The sequence below is a fragment of the Melozone crissalis genome, unplaced genomic scaffold (genome assembly GCF_028551555.1).
Source record: "Melozone crissalis strain CALT ecotype California unplaced genomic scaffold, PUWL_Pcris_2 ptg000027l_1, whole genome shotgun sequence".
Lineage (NCBI taxonomy): Eukaryota > Metazoa > Chordata > Aves > Passeriformes > Passerellidae > Melozone > Melozone crissalis.
This window is the reverse complement of record NW_026535805.1, coordinates 78,981,526-79,001,870: the sequence shown is the minus strand read 5'-3', so window position 1 is coordinate 79,001,870 and position 20,345 is coordinate 78,981,526. Positions and strand designations below refer to the sequence as shown.

The 20,345-nt window shown below is 37.6% G+C and overlaps 1 protein-coding gene across 2 annotated transcripts in view; it reads right to left on the bottom strand.

Annotated features, from left to right (window-relative positions):
- Positions 1 to 10,954: 10,954 nt before the first annotated feature.
- The window catches only part of LMBRD1 (LMBR1 domain containing 1), a 69,399-nt gene continuing 60,008 nt past the window's right edge, over positions 10,955 to 20,345 (bottom strand). For both annotated transcript variants that reach the window (XM_054279884.1, XM_054279885.1), the window contains exons 15-16: positions 13,084 to 13,175; positions 10,955 to 12,923 (exon numbers count right to left, since the gene is read on the bottom strand). In XM_054279884.1, coding sequence (XP_054135859.1) covers positions 12,804 to 12,923; positions 13,084 to 13,175 — 212 coding nt within the window. In that variant the 3' untranslated portion in view covers positions 10,955 to 12,803. The remainder of the gene's footprint in view (positions 12,924 to 13,083; positions 13,176 to 20,345) is intronic.

Sequence of the window (20,345 nt, the reverse complement as noted above, 5' to 3'; positions counted from 1 at the left end):
AGGACAGGCTGCTCCAGCCTGGAACAAGGGCCCTCTCTCTCCACTGGGTCTCCCACAGATCACAGCCTCCTCCAGGCCTCCACCCGCTCCGGCATGGGCACTTTCCCTGTGGGCTGCAGGTGGATCTCTGCATCCCCCATGGATCCCCAGGGGCTGCAGGGGCACAGCTGCCTCAGCAAGGTCTCACCATGGCCTGCAGAGGAATCTTGGCTCTGGAGCCTGGAGCACCTCCTGCCCCTCCTTCTGCACTGACCTTGGTGTTGCCATGTTGTTTGCCTCACATGTTCTCACCTCCTCCTCTTCTTTGACTAGAAGCAAAACCCATGACTTTTGTTTTGATTTTCTTCTTAAATATGTCATCACAGAGCCATTACCAACCTCTCTCATTGGCCCAGCTTTGGCCAGCAGCATGTCCATCCTCAGAGCCATCAGGGATTTGCTCTGCCTGACATGGTGGGAAGCTTCCAGCAGCTTCCCACAGGAGCCATCTTTGTGCCCCCCCCCCCCCCCCCCCCCCCCCCGGTACCAAAAACCAGGCCATGCCAAACCAATACATCTTTATACTATCACCTGTAAGGTGTAACAGAGACTACCAGAAAATTTTGAACAGCAGGTTAGAAGCATTGTTCACAAAGAAGAGACCTTCACAGACAGATGTTAGTTAGAGATACAGGCTCTAATGTGTGCTGGGCAGCATGTTTGCAAGCCTGTCTTCAACAGCATAAGCATTTGGAAGCATAACACAGGATTTTGCAGTGCCTTGAGACCCCCACCTTCGTTCTAAAAAAAGCATAAGAACAGGTTAGACACAGGTCATCCATGACTTTCCTAAACAACATGTTCCAAAAGTTCACAGTTCTTGCTATTAGAACAGTTATTCTAGAAGTTCATCCTGCCTGTGCCTCCAAATCATGTCTTGACACCTAATCACTCCTGTTACTATCACACGAATTTTATCTGATTTGCTCTCAAGCTTCTTAAAGGCCGTACCCAGAGCAGCAGGATGTATTCCTCCTGGTCAAGTCTTAACATTTTTAAGTGGAAAAAATGATTTCACAGTTCTTGAAGGTCAGCTACCCATTTATGTGTTCCCATAAATTTACTGAGGGCTGTAAAAACCTGTAGCCTCAAACTGTACTTGTTCATCTTGTAATGCACAGTAATTTTCAGAGAAATTTCTAAGCTAGACCCAGTAGCCATTTGTTCTTTATTTTGGCTTTATCTGGTCACATCAACCATTCTTGTAATTTTTCAGAATGCCTAAATATTCATTCTTTTATTCTACAGCACTTGTATTCCTCCTAAAACTTAAAATATTTGCAGGCTTATTAAATCTATTCTACATTTCATCATCCTGGTCCAATCATAATGTTACTATAGTATAACACTGAATACAAGGAAGACAAAAATACCCAACCTAACACATTTTTCTGGGTTTATTAATGATCAGTTAACACCTTTTGAGTGCAGTTCTCCAATCACTTCCGCATTTAGGCTCCAGGAGGTTTCCCAAGATTGCTTATCAAAACACTATCAGGACTGTCAAAATGCCCTTCCCTGTCCACAGTGCCCATACCTTTCTCAGGGTAGGAAACTGATTTCACTAAATCTATGGCAACTATGACTTATCTGCTGGGAAGCTTACAGGTACCTACCAACTATTCAACCATTTTTTTCTTGGAAGCTGATGGGGCTGGCTTTTTCTGGATACTACTTTCAGCTCTACAAGTAAAAGAAACACTCACCTTGCCCTTTTTTTCAGTCTTGTGACACATCATCACTGACATACCCAAAAGAGCTGAAAGAGTCTGTTATTTCATCAGCCTTTTTTCAGGCAGGATGGGGAGGTGGGACAGGTTTTGGGCAGGCAGCAGCAGAAGAATCTGGTCAATTTTAGGACAAAGTTCAACAGGTTTAACCCAACTGGTAGTATCTTACTGAAGTTCCTTCTTAGTATGTCTATCTTAATACAAAGCTAAATTTTACCTTTTCATCACTGGATTAAATCTTTCAGGCACCAGCTCACAGGAGTCTGCTAACTGACCCTTTCAGTGAAGACTGGCTCAACAAAAATTTAGTAAATCCTCTGATGGCCTTAGGCAATGCATGTTGAGATTCCTGAGTCACCAGCGATTCCAGAGGAGTCTTTCCCTGTTTTCTGATGTTCACAGGATTCTTTTTTATTGTAAATAAAGCTCTTCTCTTTTAGTTTTGTCTCAAAGATGAGTCTAAGCTGCTCCCCCTTTAGGCATGTAATTGAGCTTGACTTACTCCATAAGGATTACTGAGCCCACCTGCTCAAGCAGTGCAAACACACATTCCAAGGAACTGGCAGGCAATGACAAGTCAGTCAGTTCACCTATCTCATCAGTTCCTTGTGGACCCTCAAGGATCAAATGTGCACTGCAGTGCTTCAGCACAACTCAAAAACCCCTTTGTGGTGACCTGTCAAAAAAACCTGCCTTCTCTGTCTGCAGGTGACAGCTGTTCCCTAGTCCCTGCAAGTCTGCTGTTCTCTGGATACCTGAACAACATGGAAGGGATCTGGGCACAGCCAAGGCATTGCAGAGATCTGCTGCATCTTCAGCTGACAAATGTCATGTTATCAACTTGCCATTCAGACCATTTTTATTTCAATTCACGGTATAGCAAAACATTCCAAAAAGATTTTTAAAAAAGGCCAAAAGGACACCATATACTAGCAGTACATAAGTACAAATTATGTAAAATGACAAAATGATGACAGGCAGAGGTAGAGAAAGAGAAGGGGCAGGAAAAGAAGCCCTTGGCAACCAGACTTCCCTAGGACATAGATATCCCTTAGCTAACCAAGTGACCTCCAGCATGGCTAAGACAGCATCACATCCACGTTAATATCCAAGTCTGCTGTTCTGACACAGATATTTCTCTTTTTCTGGTAAAGCACCTTAGTTCTTACAGTTGTCTTTCTGGGGTCTTACACAGATGGAAAATATTTTTTTCAAGAGCCTTACAATGTGATCACTTGCTGGCTGTCCTGAGGTCAGTCACTATCCTTCCCCAGTTCATCACCCCACTCCACTCATGCTTAGTGCTCCCTCCTTTCTGCTCCCTAGCTGCTCTTTATTTTTGCTATTACAGTAGCAGACTGAGTGAGCTCTCAAACAGATTAAGCAAGCACTACAGGCTGCAGGAATATGCAGAGACAGTCCCTTTTGGCAGCAAGCTACTAAAGCAGTTCAGCATGACTCAATTTCATACTCATCCTATTGTTTCCTTACCTAAGGGACAATGTATGATTACTCTTAATACAAACAGGCACTGTTTCACTCCTGAATATATACTTTTGTATTTCACTAGTTAAAAAATTGAGAGTGAGAACTCCCCCTGTTTTTTATAACTGCCACTTCTGAGAATTCTGTATAAATACAACATAACTGACTAAGCTTTATATTCTACACCAAACTACACATTTTATTAATATTACAGAAGTGTCCACATTATGAAAATTATGCTTCACATTCCTATCTCTGGGGCAAGATGAGACATAATGGAAGTTATTTTAATTCTTTGGCACAACCATTCCCACCCTAGGAACTTTTTAAAATTAACTTCATTGCTGTGGAAGAGCATTTTTCATAACTAAGAACTAACCCCATGAACACATAATATGCAAACAATATGACTCATTACTTGCTCTTGGAAGATAATAACTCTACAGTAAAGAACTAGAAGTGCTTTAAGGATAGTTAAAAACTGGCTATGGCTTGCTGGAGCTGGGCAGACTCAGAGAGAATCTGACAAACTCCTGAGTGGAGCACATTAGAGAGTTTTATTTTTTCCTTCATATTGATGACTGCCATGGTAGGTGCCTACAGAGCAGGATCCTCTTCAGCACAGCAGGAATGAGAGCAGCCAGCTGAATGCATTTCAGTATGGAGAACAGCTCTCATCCATGCAATTTAACACTCAAGGCCAACATGTAAAGTTTTATAACTGCAATGTTATAAAACTCACATAGGAGCACTACAGATTTAGGAGTACTGGCATATTTCAAAAAATAATGATACTGTATGAGCTGTGATGAAATGTAAGGGAAATTTAAAAAGTACATCTGTCAACTAGTAGCATAATCTTTGCAGTTAAAGAGCTCAGGATCTGCAAAAGACTCATCAGGAATGGTTTTGGAAAGAATCCAAACAATACACAGAGAGCAACAATGGGGCACAAGGTACAACCAGATCATATAGTTTATTTTATCCATGAGAAGATCATGGCTTAGGAGAATTCAACTACACAACCAGATTATTTAAGTGGAGCTCCAACACTACTTGAGGATAAATTTTGCAATGTTATTACATAAAATGAGTGGATTTCTCAAGGCACTTAAAGATCATTTGCCACAGGATTGGATTAGAGTCCTGAAAAAGCATTTTAAAATATAGGCTGAAAAAAAAAATGGAAAATGTTATATGGAAAAGCTTAAAAATTGTTATTGGAGAACAGTGAGTGAAGTCCTAATTTTAATTTAAATGGAATAGGTAAATCTAAATAGAACCTGTCAGAAACACATGGAATAAGATTTAATGTAACACTACCAGGAGTAATACACTACATTTTTTTGAGATGAGCTCTTCAATTCAAAACATCCCCATCGTATGAGACAACTCAGAGTTGCTGCTACAAAGATTTTTTCAGGCACTGGCCTAAAACAGGCCACTAATATGAAAACATTTCTATTTCAGTACATTCCTTAAGACAGAAATTCACATGCATGAAGAGCAGCCCTTCTCCACATTATTCATCCAGCCCAATGATAGATTTGCCAAATCTGAATGACGTACTTATCACCATGTCTTTGGCATGGGACCTGGGAGCCTTACTGGGAACTGTGAACACACATCCAGCAAGCCTGTCAAAACAGGGCCTGTTCACACATTGCTAAGAGGATGAGACAGAACCATCCTCACATGATTTCTACTGTGGCACCGGAAATCTGCGGAAGCAGTTGAAAGGCATTAAAACAGCTCCTTGCTCCACCGTAGGAGGATGCCAGCTTGTCAGGATGCTGATCTTGAGCTTTTCCAAAAACAAAAAATAGACATGCTTCATCTCCAGAAGACAGGACTCCTATTGGTAGGATGTGGATTTCTACTGTTACCACTTGGAACTGGCACCATTTGTCTGCTCAGCAAGCCTTGCACATCAGTGCTAGCTCCACACACCTCACGAGGTCGTACTGGTCCCACAACATGAAAAACCTTTTGTTCAGCAGGACAGCATAGCTGGATGAGCAATGAATGTACTTTTAGGTTGAACTATGCCACAATACAGCTCTTTTCAAGCCTGGAGGACCAATCTAGCTATTCTTGGAATGCCTCCAAGACCAGAAAAACTCTAATTTGCTGCCAGCCAGATGCACCACTCTCTGGTCAAACCACCACCACCACCACCCTTGCCTTGTGGACACGCCACAGAGCAATAGGTCACAGAAGCTGCTGTTTCTACTCTCCTTTTTGATGTCAAGAGATGTTTAGAAGTCTATAATACATCCAATTGAACAGCAGGGACAAAGTTCTCCCTCAGAACACAGTGATGAGCATTCTTTTCCAGGTGTGAAAACAAGTTTGCTTCACCCAAAATGTGGACAGTTTAATGATGTAGCAGTACTGCGTAGATATTGCAGCCAGCCTGCACAAAATAGTCAGATGTCAGATAATACAATATCTGCAGAGAACGACATCTCTGAATATACAAGGGACCTTAATTAGAGATTATCTAGAAAGTTTGGTAACCCAAACCATGAACTAAGCTTTAAAAATACCTAGAATAAATTTGTTCAAATTAAATGGCTCAGTTTTCAGATAGGACTTGCTCAGACTAAATTCTGCCCACATGTTTTAATCTACCTTTGCTATGAATGTGAAAGAACTAAAGTGGAAGGTCATATCATCCAGGATCAACACCCACTCAGCTTCTACCAAATGTTCCTCTTTGCCACATTCCACAAGAGGTGATACAGCTCTTGAGATCTAACTCATCAAGAATATGATTCTATGACTCCATGAAGAGAATCACAGAATGGTTTGGATCAGAAGGGAACTGAAAGGTCATCTAGTCTAACCTCCTTTGCAATGAGCAGGGACAACTTCAACTACATCACTTGCCCAGTGATGGACTGGAGAAATCTGATTCTCTGTCAGTAATGAAAGCCTTCTTGTAAACCAAAATTTGGAAACCCAGAGATCAGGTTGAGGTCCTGCACACCTGTAACAGCAAGCTCCTTTCTCAGCACTCAGCTTTGCTTTACGCCACCCTGCAGCATAAAGACTCTCCACAATGCAAATCAGCCTGGAGTGAAGCAGCACTGAGCTGTTAGATAGCAGACTGTCTGAAGTGTGGATTTCTGGGGTGCAAACTTTAAATGCTGTGGATCTAGCACGTGCAAGAGTCTTTTCTCTCAACCTTTGTCTTTTCTATGAACAATTGTTTCCTAGAGCTGCCAGTCTCTTCCAGAATACTGTCAGGTACCATTTGGACAAGCTGTGAAGCAGAACAGCACAGGACTAAGAGACAGACATTAAAAAGTCTCCACAAAAAACCCCATTCTCTATTAGTTAGTCCCTTAACTTTATGCTCAAAGATAGTTCAGGAACGATCACAATTGATCTATAATCAATTCTGACAGTACCTTCTGCTGCCTCTCAGAACCAGGGACAAGTCCAGGTAAGTCTGAAACCTGTTCTGCAGTGATTGAATTAGTCAAATATTAATTTTTCAGGAATGTAGTTTCAAATACCTAAAACTGATAGCATTTTAAACTCCATTCATTAAAAGTATGTTTTTAATATATTTAATTACTTTATGAACAGACAGGAAAACAGTTGGGTTTATATTTTCCCTAAGTTCTACAAGCACAAAGCAGCATGTTCCAAATCCCCTTGATGTTTTCAGTAGGAGCTCCCCTCAACATTTTTGAAAAACATATCCTAGAATATTCTGATATCAGTCTCTGCACAACTAAAAAGGCATTATCTTTCTACACAAGGAAATTAATAAAAATATTATTACTTTGATACAAATTTCTGAAAAAGTAAAATAGTGCCTCATAGCTGGGAAAATGAGGAATCCTCTAGAGTTCATATTTTCTAGTTATGATTTCTTTTTTCTCCATGCAAAGATACATCCATTGTTAAGAAATTAACTTCTAAGTTTAAAAAAAGCTGTTCTAGATTCAGGACTTTGCACCACTTTTTTTTCAATAAACAGAAGTTTTCTTCCTTAGTCCATTCCAAAAGAACACTCCATGCAAATCAGATATACTTGCCAACAGCATCTTACCATTTTTATTTGGAAAGATTGTAAAGGTACCATACAATAAGGATGTAGATTTGTGCTTTCTAATTTAAAAGTTTAAAGAAGACTAAGTAAAACTCAGAGAACTCAAAAACCTGTAGATGTGATGCTTAGGGATATGGTTTACTGGTGGACTTGGCAGCATTAGATTTACTGTTGGACCTGATATGGTATCTTTAACTTACATACTAAGTGTCAGAATCAAATATATTTATGTCCCAGGACACTCTTTCAAAAGCCTAATATAGTGATAAGTCCATAGGCTGTAAGTTTGGGAAGGGGCTTATATGTGTGAGAAATTTCCTAGTCATTCACATCAAGTCCTTGCTGTCCTGACGCTGAAGTACTCTTGGCTGAAGAAATAACTCTCCACAAGTGGTAATGTCATGATTAATGTTTAGGCAGCGTAGCAGAAGCAGAGGTATTAATCTGTATTTTACTTCCTTGCAGGAAGTTCCACACATACTAGTGAAAAGCACCATATCCAGACTGGAATTTCAGTAGGAACTACACACTTGTTCAGCTTCACATTTACTTTGAATGTCCCACAATCTCCATTTTTATGCAAGACTTGGATTCTCATGATAAGGATTTTGAAATTGTCCTGCAAAAATGCTCAAAAAAAATTAAGCTGTTTTATTTCATAGGCAACCTACAATATTTTCTTTATGAAAAAACACAGATGTTTATAACATACAAAATAAGGACTCAACATCAATACAGAAGGATCACAAAACTTACATCTGTGGCTTACCACTATTACCAGTCCTCTACAAACCCAAATTCTTCTGTCTGACCTCCTGAATACACCACATTTCTAGAGGTAAATCTGGAAGACAGCTGTAAATACAGCTTGTCAAATGCGCTTAAACTGTCTGTTTATTTAAAAGAAATAACCCTCTTTATAGCTATAAATTTGACACAAGTGCTATCACTCATGCAACCTCTCTGAATAGAAGGAAGTTAAAAATAGCCCAGCTTCCAGATAATTCTTGTAATAACCACATCTCACTGAAGCTGAAGAATTTCTGATCCATTTAATTATCCAGAATTGGCAAGTGTCTTAATTTAGAAGCAGAATTTGGTTTAGAGTATTAATAGAAAATTGTATCTTGCCACAATCAAAACAAGGCTTTTATTTCTTTTGGGAAGTACATACAAAATACACATTTGCAGGAGAAGAGATAGTAATTCTCAATTTCATTTCTTTGCTTTATCTGCAAGAAAAGTGACCTTGCAGAAGGTTAAAAGAGAACAGATCTACACAAATGGAAGAAGTACTTTCAATATGAACCATAATCTTTAACCTGAGATCCTGAAAAATGTTACAGCTTGAGTATTTCAAATTATTTTGATAATTTTAGAAAGTGATATATATTTTTTCTTTTGCTTTATCACTGAAGCAAGGCTTTATTTTCCTGCCTGTGCCCAGAACTGTGTCAGTGCAGTCCCAAGGGATGAATGAGTATCTGCTTAGTTATTGAAAAAGAAGTTAGCTGGTACACCTCACCAGTTACCTTAAACACTTCAACCTTAAACACTTCAACAAACACTTCATACCTCTGCTATGCATAACAGCACTTTGCATTATTTTGGGACAAACCACATAATAGTTTCTACAGGGGGGCAATGCTTTTCAAAACTCTGTTGTAGGCCAACTCAAACTGTCCAACTAACTTGTGTTGACAAAGCCAAATAAAAGCTGACAATCCAAGAAATACAGTTTCTAAGCAGTATAAGACACCTCAAAAAAACTGCATAGTTATGTCTACACTGATTATTCAGAAGCAAATCATAAGCATTGAAAAGGTTCATTAGCTTTCAGCTTAAATAGTCAAATTTTCTGAGCACACAATTACCATCCTCTGCAGCGTGGCTCTTGTACAGGTACACTCTACCCAGAAGTACATTAAAATATTCAGTGCAAAAATCTCATGCCTACCCTGCAATCATTTTCCTGAAATTAAAGCAGAAAATACAAAAAAGTTAGCAGGTATTTCTTTTCATCTTTACCAGGAAAGAGTTTTCACTTCTTTCTGACAATCAGCAGGAAATCTGCAGCACAGTCTCAGCTTCAGATATGAAACAAGCAAACAATTACAGGCTTTATCATACTTATGACCTGGAACTCTGAATAAACTACCAATCAGTGCAGTCCAAATAGCAAAATGAGAAACTATTTGGCACATGTTGTTGAATTCTATCCAACATATTCTGAGTAATCTTGCTTTATTTGACATGTCAGCAAGATTTAAGGCTCTCTAGTTTCTAAATGGTCATGAACCTCCAACATGGCAGAATCTAACTAGAGAAGTGCAACAACAAAGGTAACTTAGGGCAGGTCTGACAATAGCACTACAGAAGTTTTGAAAGCTCACACGTCAGAGATGGATTTGAAATATCACTCATTTAAAGAAAGTAGTGAAAAATTTCTGATGTCTTTTAGTGACTTTAGTTCAGAAAACAGATCTCAGAAGACTCAGTTGAAGATATTAAATGTTTGCTTGCAAGGTAGAACACTATTGTAACATGACTGCAAAGTTCAAATTTGCTCCTAAAACTGCAGAAAACTGGATTATCATTTCATATTTAACAGCTAAATGAGTAGATGTGCTGCTATAGTAGCACTTTGTGGATGAAAAGTAATGAATTGTTCTAACTGCAAGTATTTAAGACCACACAAGAGACAACTAGAATGAAAACATACTGGAAGTTCTGTTTCTTGGAAGTATTGATCAAAGCCAAGTATTTTAGGTCACAGCTGTCTTAAACTTCACTGCTAGGTTTCTTGACTGGGTGATAATGGATGTAGAAAAACAGAGTTCACTCAGTAAACTTCAAAAACACCTCTAGTTCATTTTAAAGTCACAGCACAGCTAAAAAGTCAAGTTTCCATCACATGAAGTATTTAGAGATGAATTCTTGAGTGGATATTCATTACAATTACATTAGTGCATGGAAAATCTTTTAAAACCTTGTCAGTCAAATGGTTCATTGAACTCCTGAAAAATTTTAGTGAGGAAGTGGCAGGTGACGAATAATTCTGATTATGAATGCTGGCAGTTATTTACTGCTTCTATGACTGAGGGTGACAGCAGATGTCTGAAGTAACTTTTGAACTCTCCTAGAGAAGCCTGCTTCTTGATAGCTGCAATTAACAATGGGCTGCTTATAAATCTGATTAATATCTGGATAAAAAGATCTGGTACTTACTGAGTCTTCCAATTAAAAAGAAAGTCACCATTTCAAAGGCAGATCACTGTATTACTGCATTTGGATTATTTAGACAGGAAACAGAACTGGACTGGGGAGAAATTCCAGGAAATTAAGGAAATGCTAGAAACATAAGAGACCTATAACAAAATGTACCTAGGCAGTGGCCAGGCACCTTGGCCAGTGATCCCCTAGGCCTGCACATAGCAGGAAGCAGCTGCATGGCACAAAACCAACACCTTCCCAACAATCTTCCCCAAATGAGCAGTGATCTCCCCAGGGCAAACTTAGGGCAGAATGGGTATAACTGTGCAAAGCTGTGTTTCAAACAAATCTGTAAGTAGGAAGTTACAATTTTTGGTTAAAATGGAAGATGATAAATTAATAAAACCCAGAAAGAAAGGAGGACATCTGAGCATTTAACTTTATTTAAATTGTCTCATGTAAGCTTTCCACTAGGGCATCTACAAATAAGTATACTTCAAGTTCTTGCTATGCTCTTGATGCAGCTTCCAGACAGTCAACATCACATTCTATCTTCTGTTTGAATTACTTGAACTCCTTATAACTAATTCCTTGCAAGCTTCTCCAGTTGTCATGTTTAAATAATATTCCGCTAATTCTAGTCAGACAGCTTAGACTGCCTAGTCAAATTTCAGTACCTACTCTCAGTGTTTGAATACATTTCTGTCCTTTCAAATGTCACATTGATAGCAAACAGACTGATTGATATCAGTTGAGCAGACCTGACTATGTATTTTCAGCTTATGAGCCACCTGCAACACCAGGAGATGGACTCCAGATCCATGTGGGTCCCTTCCAACTCAGCTTATTCTGTGTGTGATTCTTCCACATTGCCACATCAACATTTATATTACTGGAGCAGTTAGCACACAAGGCTTGTTAAAAGATATCAGGTTTTGTTGTTCCTATAGTTCAAACATCAGTTCCTTGTGTTCCTGCAGGACCTACAAAACTCACCCAAGATCTTCTCCAATAATGAAACTAAATTAGAATTCAGAAGTTCCTGAGAGTCTGCTGTTCTGAAATACTGCAGAAATAGGCAGACTGTTCTTGAGATAACTTTAGTGTTTGCAAACATAAAAGCAGGACATAATATTGATAACTACCCTACATTCTAATAACTATTTAACAATTAGTCTTACAAAAAAGACTAATAGCCTTTCCATGTGCTTGCATAGACTGTAATGTCCCTCAGGTAGCATTAGAAGCTTAAAAGCCTGTCCTTGTAAACATTTTCTCTTTCAGAGTCCATCAAAGGATATATGAAGATTTTTTTCATCCTTAGAAATATAGCTCAGTAACTATATAGCTAAAATAGGATTAATTTACAAAGACAACACAAATGACAAAAATATTTCTGAACTGTGTTTATATAAACATATTGGTTTGTAAACAACTTGACAACATTTACTTTAAATATTGAAAGAACTTCAAACTAGACAATTTGCATTAAAGAGAAAAATAAGTTAAAAATTAATCACATCTTAATTATTCCATTGGTTATGACTAGATCAGGCACCTGGAAGTTTCAGAACTTAACCATACTAAAACAATGCATCAGTGCTGAATACTGTATTTTACACTATGATTTCCTTTGAGAGAGCAAAAGCCACCTCATAGTTACCAGTGGATTTCCATGGTAACTCAGTGGAAATCACAGTATGAAAATTACTTATTTTTCACAGATTGGAAACTCACAATTTAAACAATATTTTTGGCATACTTTAATGGAAAGTCTCTTGTTAGCTCTAGTTTTATACAGAAGTTACAGCAAAACTAATGCAGAAGTTAAGTCAAGTCCTTCTGAAAATGTAAACTTCATCCAAATCTTTCCTGCACTATTTGCACTGTTTTGCAGGATTTTAGCTGTATTTATGAATAAAAAAGTCCTACAAGTTAAGCATGAAAGTATTTAAGAAAACCTAAGTGAACAGAAAAGCATTGTGAATTATGAAATAGTTACAACAGTTCATCAAATTATACATCAGAAGGTTACATATATGTTTAATCATAAAACAATATTTTCTATATATTACTCAAATTCTGCTTCAACATTTGTTCTCATTTAACAGTGATACTCAAAGTGATATTCAGGTTTTTTATCCCTTTAAGTGAGTACTCTCATTTCATTTATTTTTACAGGTGCAAAGATGCTTATCTGGATACAAGTTCCACATGGGCATGACTCTCAACGTAATTTTAAATTTTTTCATCTTGAAGGTAAAAGGCTGTCAATGGTAATAAACAGACAGTTCATCATCACTCATATCTGAATCATCATCATCTACTTCACCTTCAATGACTGATTTCTTGCCTTTGCAGCATGAAACAATTAATCCAATTAAAAAGACCTGCAAATTGAAAATAAAAAGTGTTACTGTTATTGAGTTCAGGGGCATTTAAATGCAATATAAATAAAACAAATTGTAGTGTGGTGATGCAAATGATGCAATGGCAACTACTGTAAATTACCCAACTCGATTCAGAGGTCTCCAAATTCCAAGTACTTACTGCAATGAACGCCCAGTTCCCAAAGTAATAGGCTGCACTGAAGAACCAAAATTTATGAAGGAAGAGGTACGTCCGAGTGACAATACACTGATCTAAATTGAAAGGAAATAGTACTGATTAACACAGAACAACAAAATCAGCTTAATACCATATAGTAGTGTAATATTTTAGCAGCATTTAGCAATATTTAACTCTGCAGAACAATTACACTCTATTACATCTAATTCACTCTCCTACCAAGGAGGAGGAGAATTTACCACCAAGAATGTACACAAAAAGGACACTTGTTACAGGGTAGTGACCATGACAGGTTACACAAAGCTACAAGTTGCATAGGTAACCCTATTACTACTCAGGACAATTTCCCATGCAGATGTGTCAATTATTAATTAGAATTGGTGCAAAAGGGAACTCACTTTCCATTTTATATAAACCACAGCCATACAAAGCAGGTTCTGGATTAAAACACAGATTTTAGGGCTTTGAAAAACTGTGTTGCTACCAGGATTACATAAGCTTTGTAAAAAATCAAATGTCAATTAATTACATGTACACAAAAAAACTCCAACATGTACTGGGCCTTTTGCCACCCAGATAACAGAAGTCTTATTTGTACACAAGACCTGATTGTACTGGTTAAACCTTACTTCTCTAACAACAAGAATATTGAAGTAGGATTTTCTGATGCGGGTGTATTGTCTTTCATTTCTAACTGGGAGGTTTTAAAATTAAGAATCAAATTTCCAAGGAATTTTCAAGACGCAGATAGAGAGAGTAAAGGCTTGTACAGGACACTGAATCTGTGGCATTCAAGGGGTCATGCTAGAGGATGGCCAGCAGCACATGCAAGCCAGTTCATTAATCTCTCAAATGCAAGGAAGGGCAGGCACTGAGTTCAGGCTAAGCTAAAATATCAATTCCTGGTTGGTCATCTTGTTTTTTTATACTATGCTTCCTATGCTTCAAACCCCACCTAAAGGTCATCTCAGAGCAGGAACTGGTGTGCAAACATGTTGAACACCAGAGAAAGTCAGTAACCCAGAAACTGCCTGTTTGTCCCTGAGTTCAGACCCCAGGTTGGGAAATATTCCCCAGGAGCAGCTGAAGTAAAGATTTCCTGCCTTCTAAAGCTCTGAGTGATACACTACTTTTATAATTACATAGCTCACTTCCCACAGCCATCTAAGGAAGAAATGCCAGTGAAGTGAAGATACTTCAGAATTACAGATAATATTGTCAATACCATCTGCAGCTCTCCAGCTGGTTACTTGAATTAAAAAACAACTAAAAGATCTTCAGATGGCACTTCATAATAATTGGATTAAATAGATTATGATAAATATTTTGGAATAGTTTGACCTTGCAAGAATATTTCTGTGCAACACTGCAAGAGACGATAACTAAATTTTAGCTATTGTTTCTGAACAAATGTTACTTAATAGGCTGACATGACATTTTTCATTAACTGACTCCTCCATATGACTCAATGTAGAATAAGTTATAATGAATAGCCTAAATTAAGATAGCTACTTACTATCCAGAATGATCAATGTGAGTATTAGATGTCTCTTGATCATGTGGAACAAAAGTACACATGGAAAGCTACCAAGCCTCCAACAGATATTGTATTTTTTTTGTATTTTGATTTTTTTTTGCATTTTTAAAATGTCACCATTTAAAAAATACAGTATCTTCTATGTACATATGTAGTGCTGACCAAGGAACCCAGCTAAACAGCCAGGATTCAAGACAAAAGAATTTCAAAATGAAGAATGACAACTACAAATAGTCATTACTACTAGAAGAGTCAACTATTTTTTGTTTTGAGTCCACTGATGAAGTTTTTCATTATGGTAAGAAATAGTTACATTTAATGTGCTATTTTCAAATTAAGGCTTCTTTCAGGAAGTGAATTAGCTAGCTTATGATGAATTACAATGATAATTCTGTTCAAAGCCAAATATTAAAGTCTAAAACATGATTGTGTGCACAGAAAACTCAAGTTGTGAGAACTTACTGCTGAGGTCAGTCTTTTATACATCTCAAAACACAGTTAGCTTTCACAAAAGTATGTAGAAGGAAATAGTTTCTTAGGGAAGAGTTACACCTCATTGTGAACAACCTAATTTATAAACATTAGCATTATTTGAAAGTCAATACTGTACACTTGTTTTACTTATTTATTAATCAACTAGACAACAGATTATACCCTCTGTAAATCCATAGATCAAGCTAGAGAGAAATAAAGAGCAGAGGTCCAACACACTAGATGGTCAGATTTAGGAGAGGGCTGTTTTCAAGCCCCTTGAAGCAGGAGTGTCTTACTGCTGCCTCTGCTGTCTAGTAGAGACTTAAAGTATTCAATGAGATTCCTCCTAGACCTGCATAACAGTACAACAGATGACAGAGCTGCACCAAGAAATAGTAGGAGAGGCAATCAGCATAGGCAAACATTGAAGCAGGCAGTCCCTCAGAAATTCAAAGCTGGATGGATGTGAGCAATCTGCACTCCTTGCCCCTTGCTGGGAGGCTGGACCAGACGACCTCTTAGGTCCTGTGCATACTCAAAATCATTACATGAAGGTAGATATTGAAACAACACAAATCTAAATACCAATGGTATTTTTGGATGGAAAACCCCAGAATGAGAACGTTATCCAAAGACAGATGAAGTCTATGTCCCCAGATTCAAGCAAAACTTAGTTTTACTTAAAATATACTCAAAACTACTTCCAAAGGAAAAGCTACATCCTTACTGTGCTTGAACATCTAAGCACTGCAAAATTTCAGACCCTAGAAGTACTGAAGGCATAGCTTCAGGTATCCAAGAACATTTATTTCATACAGCCTTGCTACCAAAAAATCCAAACCTTCCTGTCAATAAATCAAGCTTTTTGCAAATCATAGCAAAAAGGAGCTGCTCTTTGAAGGTTCCAGGTATGGCTTTGTATCACAGATGAAATTGCTGAGACAAAGCAAGCTTCAGGAGTCTCTAAAGGAGAATATTAACAGGTATATTAAAAATTCCCCCATTTTGTACCTATCATCTCACAACCTAAATCTTGATCGATATTTCATAGTGTTCAGATCATTCCAGTGCTTCAGAAGTCCACAGAAGTTTACGGTAAAGATTGTATTTCACATAGCACTTCCTCATTTCTCTGGAAACAGATTCATGGAATGACAGCAACAGCTGTCCCAGACACAAATACAGGATTTTTTTATTTTCTTGTTGGCTAAACAGCAAAAAATTACTACCCCCTTTGTCATTAGTTTCTACAAGTGTTTTTCAAATATACTATTTGAGCATATCCCCACTTATTCCATATTCTTCTCTGCTGTGATATATATGCCCACACACATATACACACAGAATTAATAGTAGCCTCATTCAGTTGCTGAGCCTGTCTTTGCACTTGGCAATCCAGCCCCTCCACTGTTGCTACTTCTCTGGTTTCACAAGCTAGAATTAATCACCTAAACAAAGCTTTTATAACTTTTGGGTTGTGGCATCCTATACCAGTTATCTTTCTCTCAGCTAACTTCTCCCAGAAACTGTTTAAATTTCAATTCATTGCTCATTCAGCTTTCACAATAATGCCAGTATTAAACAGCTTCAGCACCACTTGCTTCAAGGTTAACTTTGCAATAAAATTACACCTTTGATCCCTTATCAGACTGAAAAGCATATTGGAACACATACTACTCACATATAGCAGGGATTTGAAAATATTTCTCAACTGGTTGTATGTAGCTACAATAAGTCCCCACTTAGGGATGTGAATCACTAAGCTTCCAACACTTCAAGCTGACAGCACTTTGAAGTACTACAGAGCACAACAGAAGCATGGGTATCAAATCACTCAGATGTTAAACAACAGTTTGCAGCTATCTAAAATCTTCTAAAATCTAGGTCTAACATACAAGCAAAAAAAGCTGCCTGCTGTTTCATCCCAGTTGTCCGGCTTTGGTGCAGCTTTTTCTTGCTCAGCTGGAAGTGGTAGTGAGATGGCACCTAAATTAGACCTGTAGAGACCAAAAGTCTAGCCAGATAAGCCTAGTCCAAAAAGCTCTTATTCGACAGAAGCTGCTCAGTAGGTCTGGAATCAAATCCTGACAAAGGAAAGTATTTAGCAGGCTAAGGAGGAGCCAGAAACCTGGAAACCAGGAACTAATGAGGAGTGGGAAAAAGCTATTTGGGACAAATTATTTAGAGAGCAAACTGTGTTTTTTCAGTGCTTCAAGCTACAGGTAAATTGTGTATGATACTTCTCATGGTCTATCTGCAAATCAATCCCAACCTCATATAAAACTAGACGGGCAGAAAAAATGATGTAATCAATGTGAATCAGTCTGGTTTTATAACAAATAGATCTGATTTTGTAACAAAAGTTACAAGTTTAGATAACCAATTGCTATTTGGAGTTATTTTACAGTAAATGAACAACTGCAGCAGTCACAAAATTTCTTAATGATAATTACACATTATAAATGTTTACATTAAGTGGCTCAAGAATTTTTAAGTCACATCAGTGCTATGGCAGGGCTTTATAGCATAAGGAGGCTTCCAGTAGGATCCTCCAAGATTCTGTGCTGAAAGAAGAAAAAAGTCACTAATCAAAGTTACTTAATGCTAAATAATAAAAATAATATCCTATTGAATGATCTGAGTGTCATATTTTTTCCCCAACAGTCCAATTTAAATGAAGTGACATGCAGGAACAGGATTTGCATTTATGTATGAATGAAGGATTTAGCTGTAGAAAGAAGGTTCTGCATCTTACGACCAAGCAGAAACAAACTTCATCCAAACATAGCAAGAGTTTTCACTACTTCCCTCTATACACTCAAAGAGTCTGTCAGTCCTTTTTTGGCTGTTTTTGATACGGAGTTCATCCTAGCACAGTTATGGCATTATAATGCTAAATTTCATCCAGCTATAAGGTTTCTATTCCACTTTGGTTACAGAGGATCTGTGAGGGCGCCAAGATTTGCATGTATTAACAGACTAGGTGAAAAACATTTAATGAGATTTGAAGAGCTAAACCTGTTAATCTCGTTTTTCATAAGTTTAAAGGATGACTTGATTTTAATGTTTATTAAGTACCCTCAAGTGAGGAAAATACTAATGCTACAAGTCCATGTATAAAGTGAAAAGGTACAGCATTTGCCAAAAGCTAAATCTGAAGCCACTTTAATTCCAAAGAGATAATACCCAGTTTCTACAGGGAAGCAATAAACCATTGGATCAGCCTGCTGATAGAAAGAGTATTCTCAGTGCTTTTGTTGAAAGTAGAGATCCTTTGAAACATTGTGTACAACTGGGCACATGGGTTTTAACACAAGCCATAATTGTTACTTCACACCTATGAACTGCCACCTTAAACTTCAAGCTCTTCAAGAGGCATTTTCTGAGTCTCCCTTGAAAACCTTATTTTAAAGTAACTAGAGGCAAACAATTCTTATTATAAGGATGTAGCCAGTGATAAACATCAAAGGCAATACTGTAGGGATGAATACAGATGTAAAACTCTACAAAGAAAGCAGGAGACAGCCTAACCTACTATTTTCATTCTTCCCAAAACCTCCTTTAGGAAAACTAATTGTTGGAATTGACATATCCAGACCTCCACGTCAGTGAACAATGTACTGCAAAAAGATATTTATAGCAGTCTTAGCTGTTCATATTGTTTACAGGTGCCAAAAAGGGCTTTCTGTGTTTAGATATGCACCACCGTGCTTATCTATATGGAGTTCTTATGGTTATAGAGGACTTAGAAAGTGTTAGGTTTAAGTAAAGATTCAGGGTAAAGTACTAGGGAAGTCATTCACAAAGCAACAGGAAAATGTAAAGTACTCACTAAAATCCTTACTTTATGTTAACCATTTTGTAACTTTTCAAATTAATTAATTCGGAACGACAGTTTGGAAGTGATAACCTATAGTCATACAACTCTTCATACAAAATTACTAATATAATAATAATAGAGGCTTCTTAGAAACTTGTTTGTGGTTTCCCTCTGCACATCTCCTGCATTTCTCTAGAAGAGAAACAGAACATGCTCCTGTTTTGGCATTTGTATTTGGGCCTCCTTTCCAGCTTGAGTAATGTCTATATCTAGTCTTTTTTCAGGCAAAAATAAAGCCTGAGGTCCTGAACACTTTGACTTCTACCTAATAAGTGTGTCTTAAAAGGCAGCACAGATCAAGTAATTTCAAAGCCTAAGAAATCAGATTTTTTCTCGCTTCACATGTAGCTCCAAATCAGCTCAGGTCTCTGAAAAAGGCCAAGCAGATAGACTGTACCCAGCATGTAACAGGCCTTGGGCAGGGCTCATTGCCTCAATGAGGGAAGAGAATCCAAGGGGGATTCAGAGCAAGTTATGCATTTAAAGTGAGTGATGCCTAAAAACTAAATCTTTTAATCTAGAAAGAGGAAGATAGTGTTTGTCAGATCTCACAGTTCAGGCTTGCAGCTGAGTCATTGCTCATTTACATTAAATCCCATTAACCTGTTAAGGTAAACCTATACCAAGTTTTCAACACATTAATCCTGCTGCCAAGAGGCTTAATCAAATGATTGAACTTCTTTGCTTTACCTTATATTCAAGTGAATTGTGGACCCAACATTTCAGCTGTCATTAGCCTTGAGAACAGTCATCAAATGATATTTTTGCCCAAGTGTATTGAACATGGAAAACTAAAGCTTGTTTTGCCTATAACAAATATAACTTAGAACAAAAATAATTTGCTGCCCCCGAAAGATTACTTAAAGAGCCTTTTAAGTTAACCAAAACACAAACTTTTTGTGCAAGACGATTAACTAAAAAAAGGTACTTGTCTTAAAAGATGTACCCTGCCCTATTATTTTTTGTCTTTATTCTGTTTCATGTAGTTACACTATTATGGCCCTTATCTGAGTATAAAACAGATTTACCTCCTGCATATCAGGAATAAATAGAGACAAGCTTTGATGAATGAAAGCAGATAACAATGCTAAAACATATATATAACTGTAAATACTCAAGAATGTGTTTTCTGTAAGATTGCATTTTAACTGCCTTGTGTTTCTCCAGGAAGTGAAAATGTCCTTTGGACCAAACAAAACATTTGTTTGAAACAAATCTACAGGAAACACTGCCCAATACAGCCTGAAGTATTAGCTGTTACAACCTGATCAGGTCTCTTCTACCATCTCAGAAAAAAACCAATAATTTACTTAGTAACAGTAAGTAGAGATCATATCTCCAACATCTGAGCAT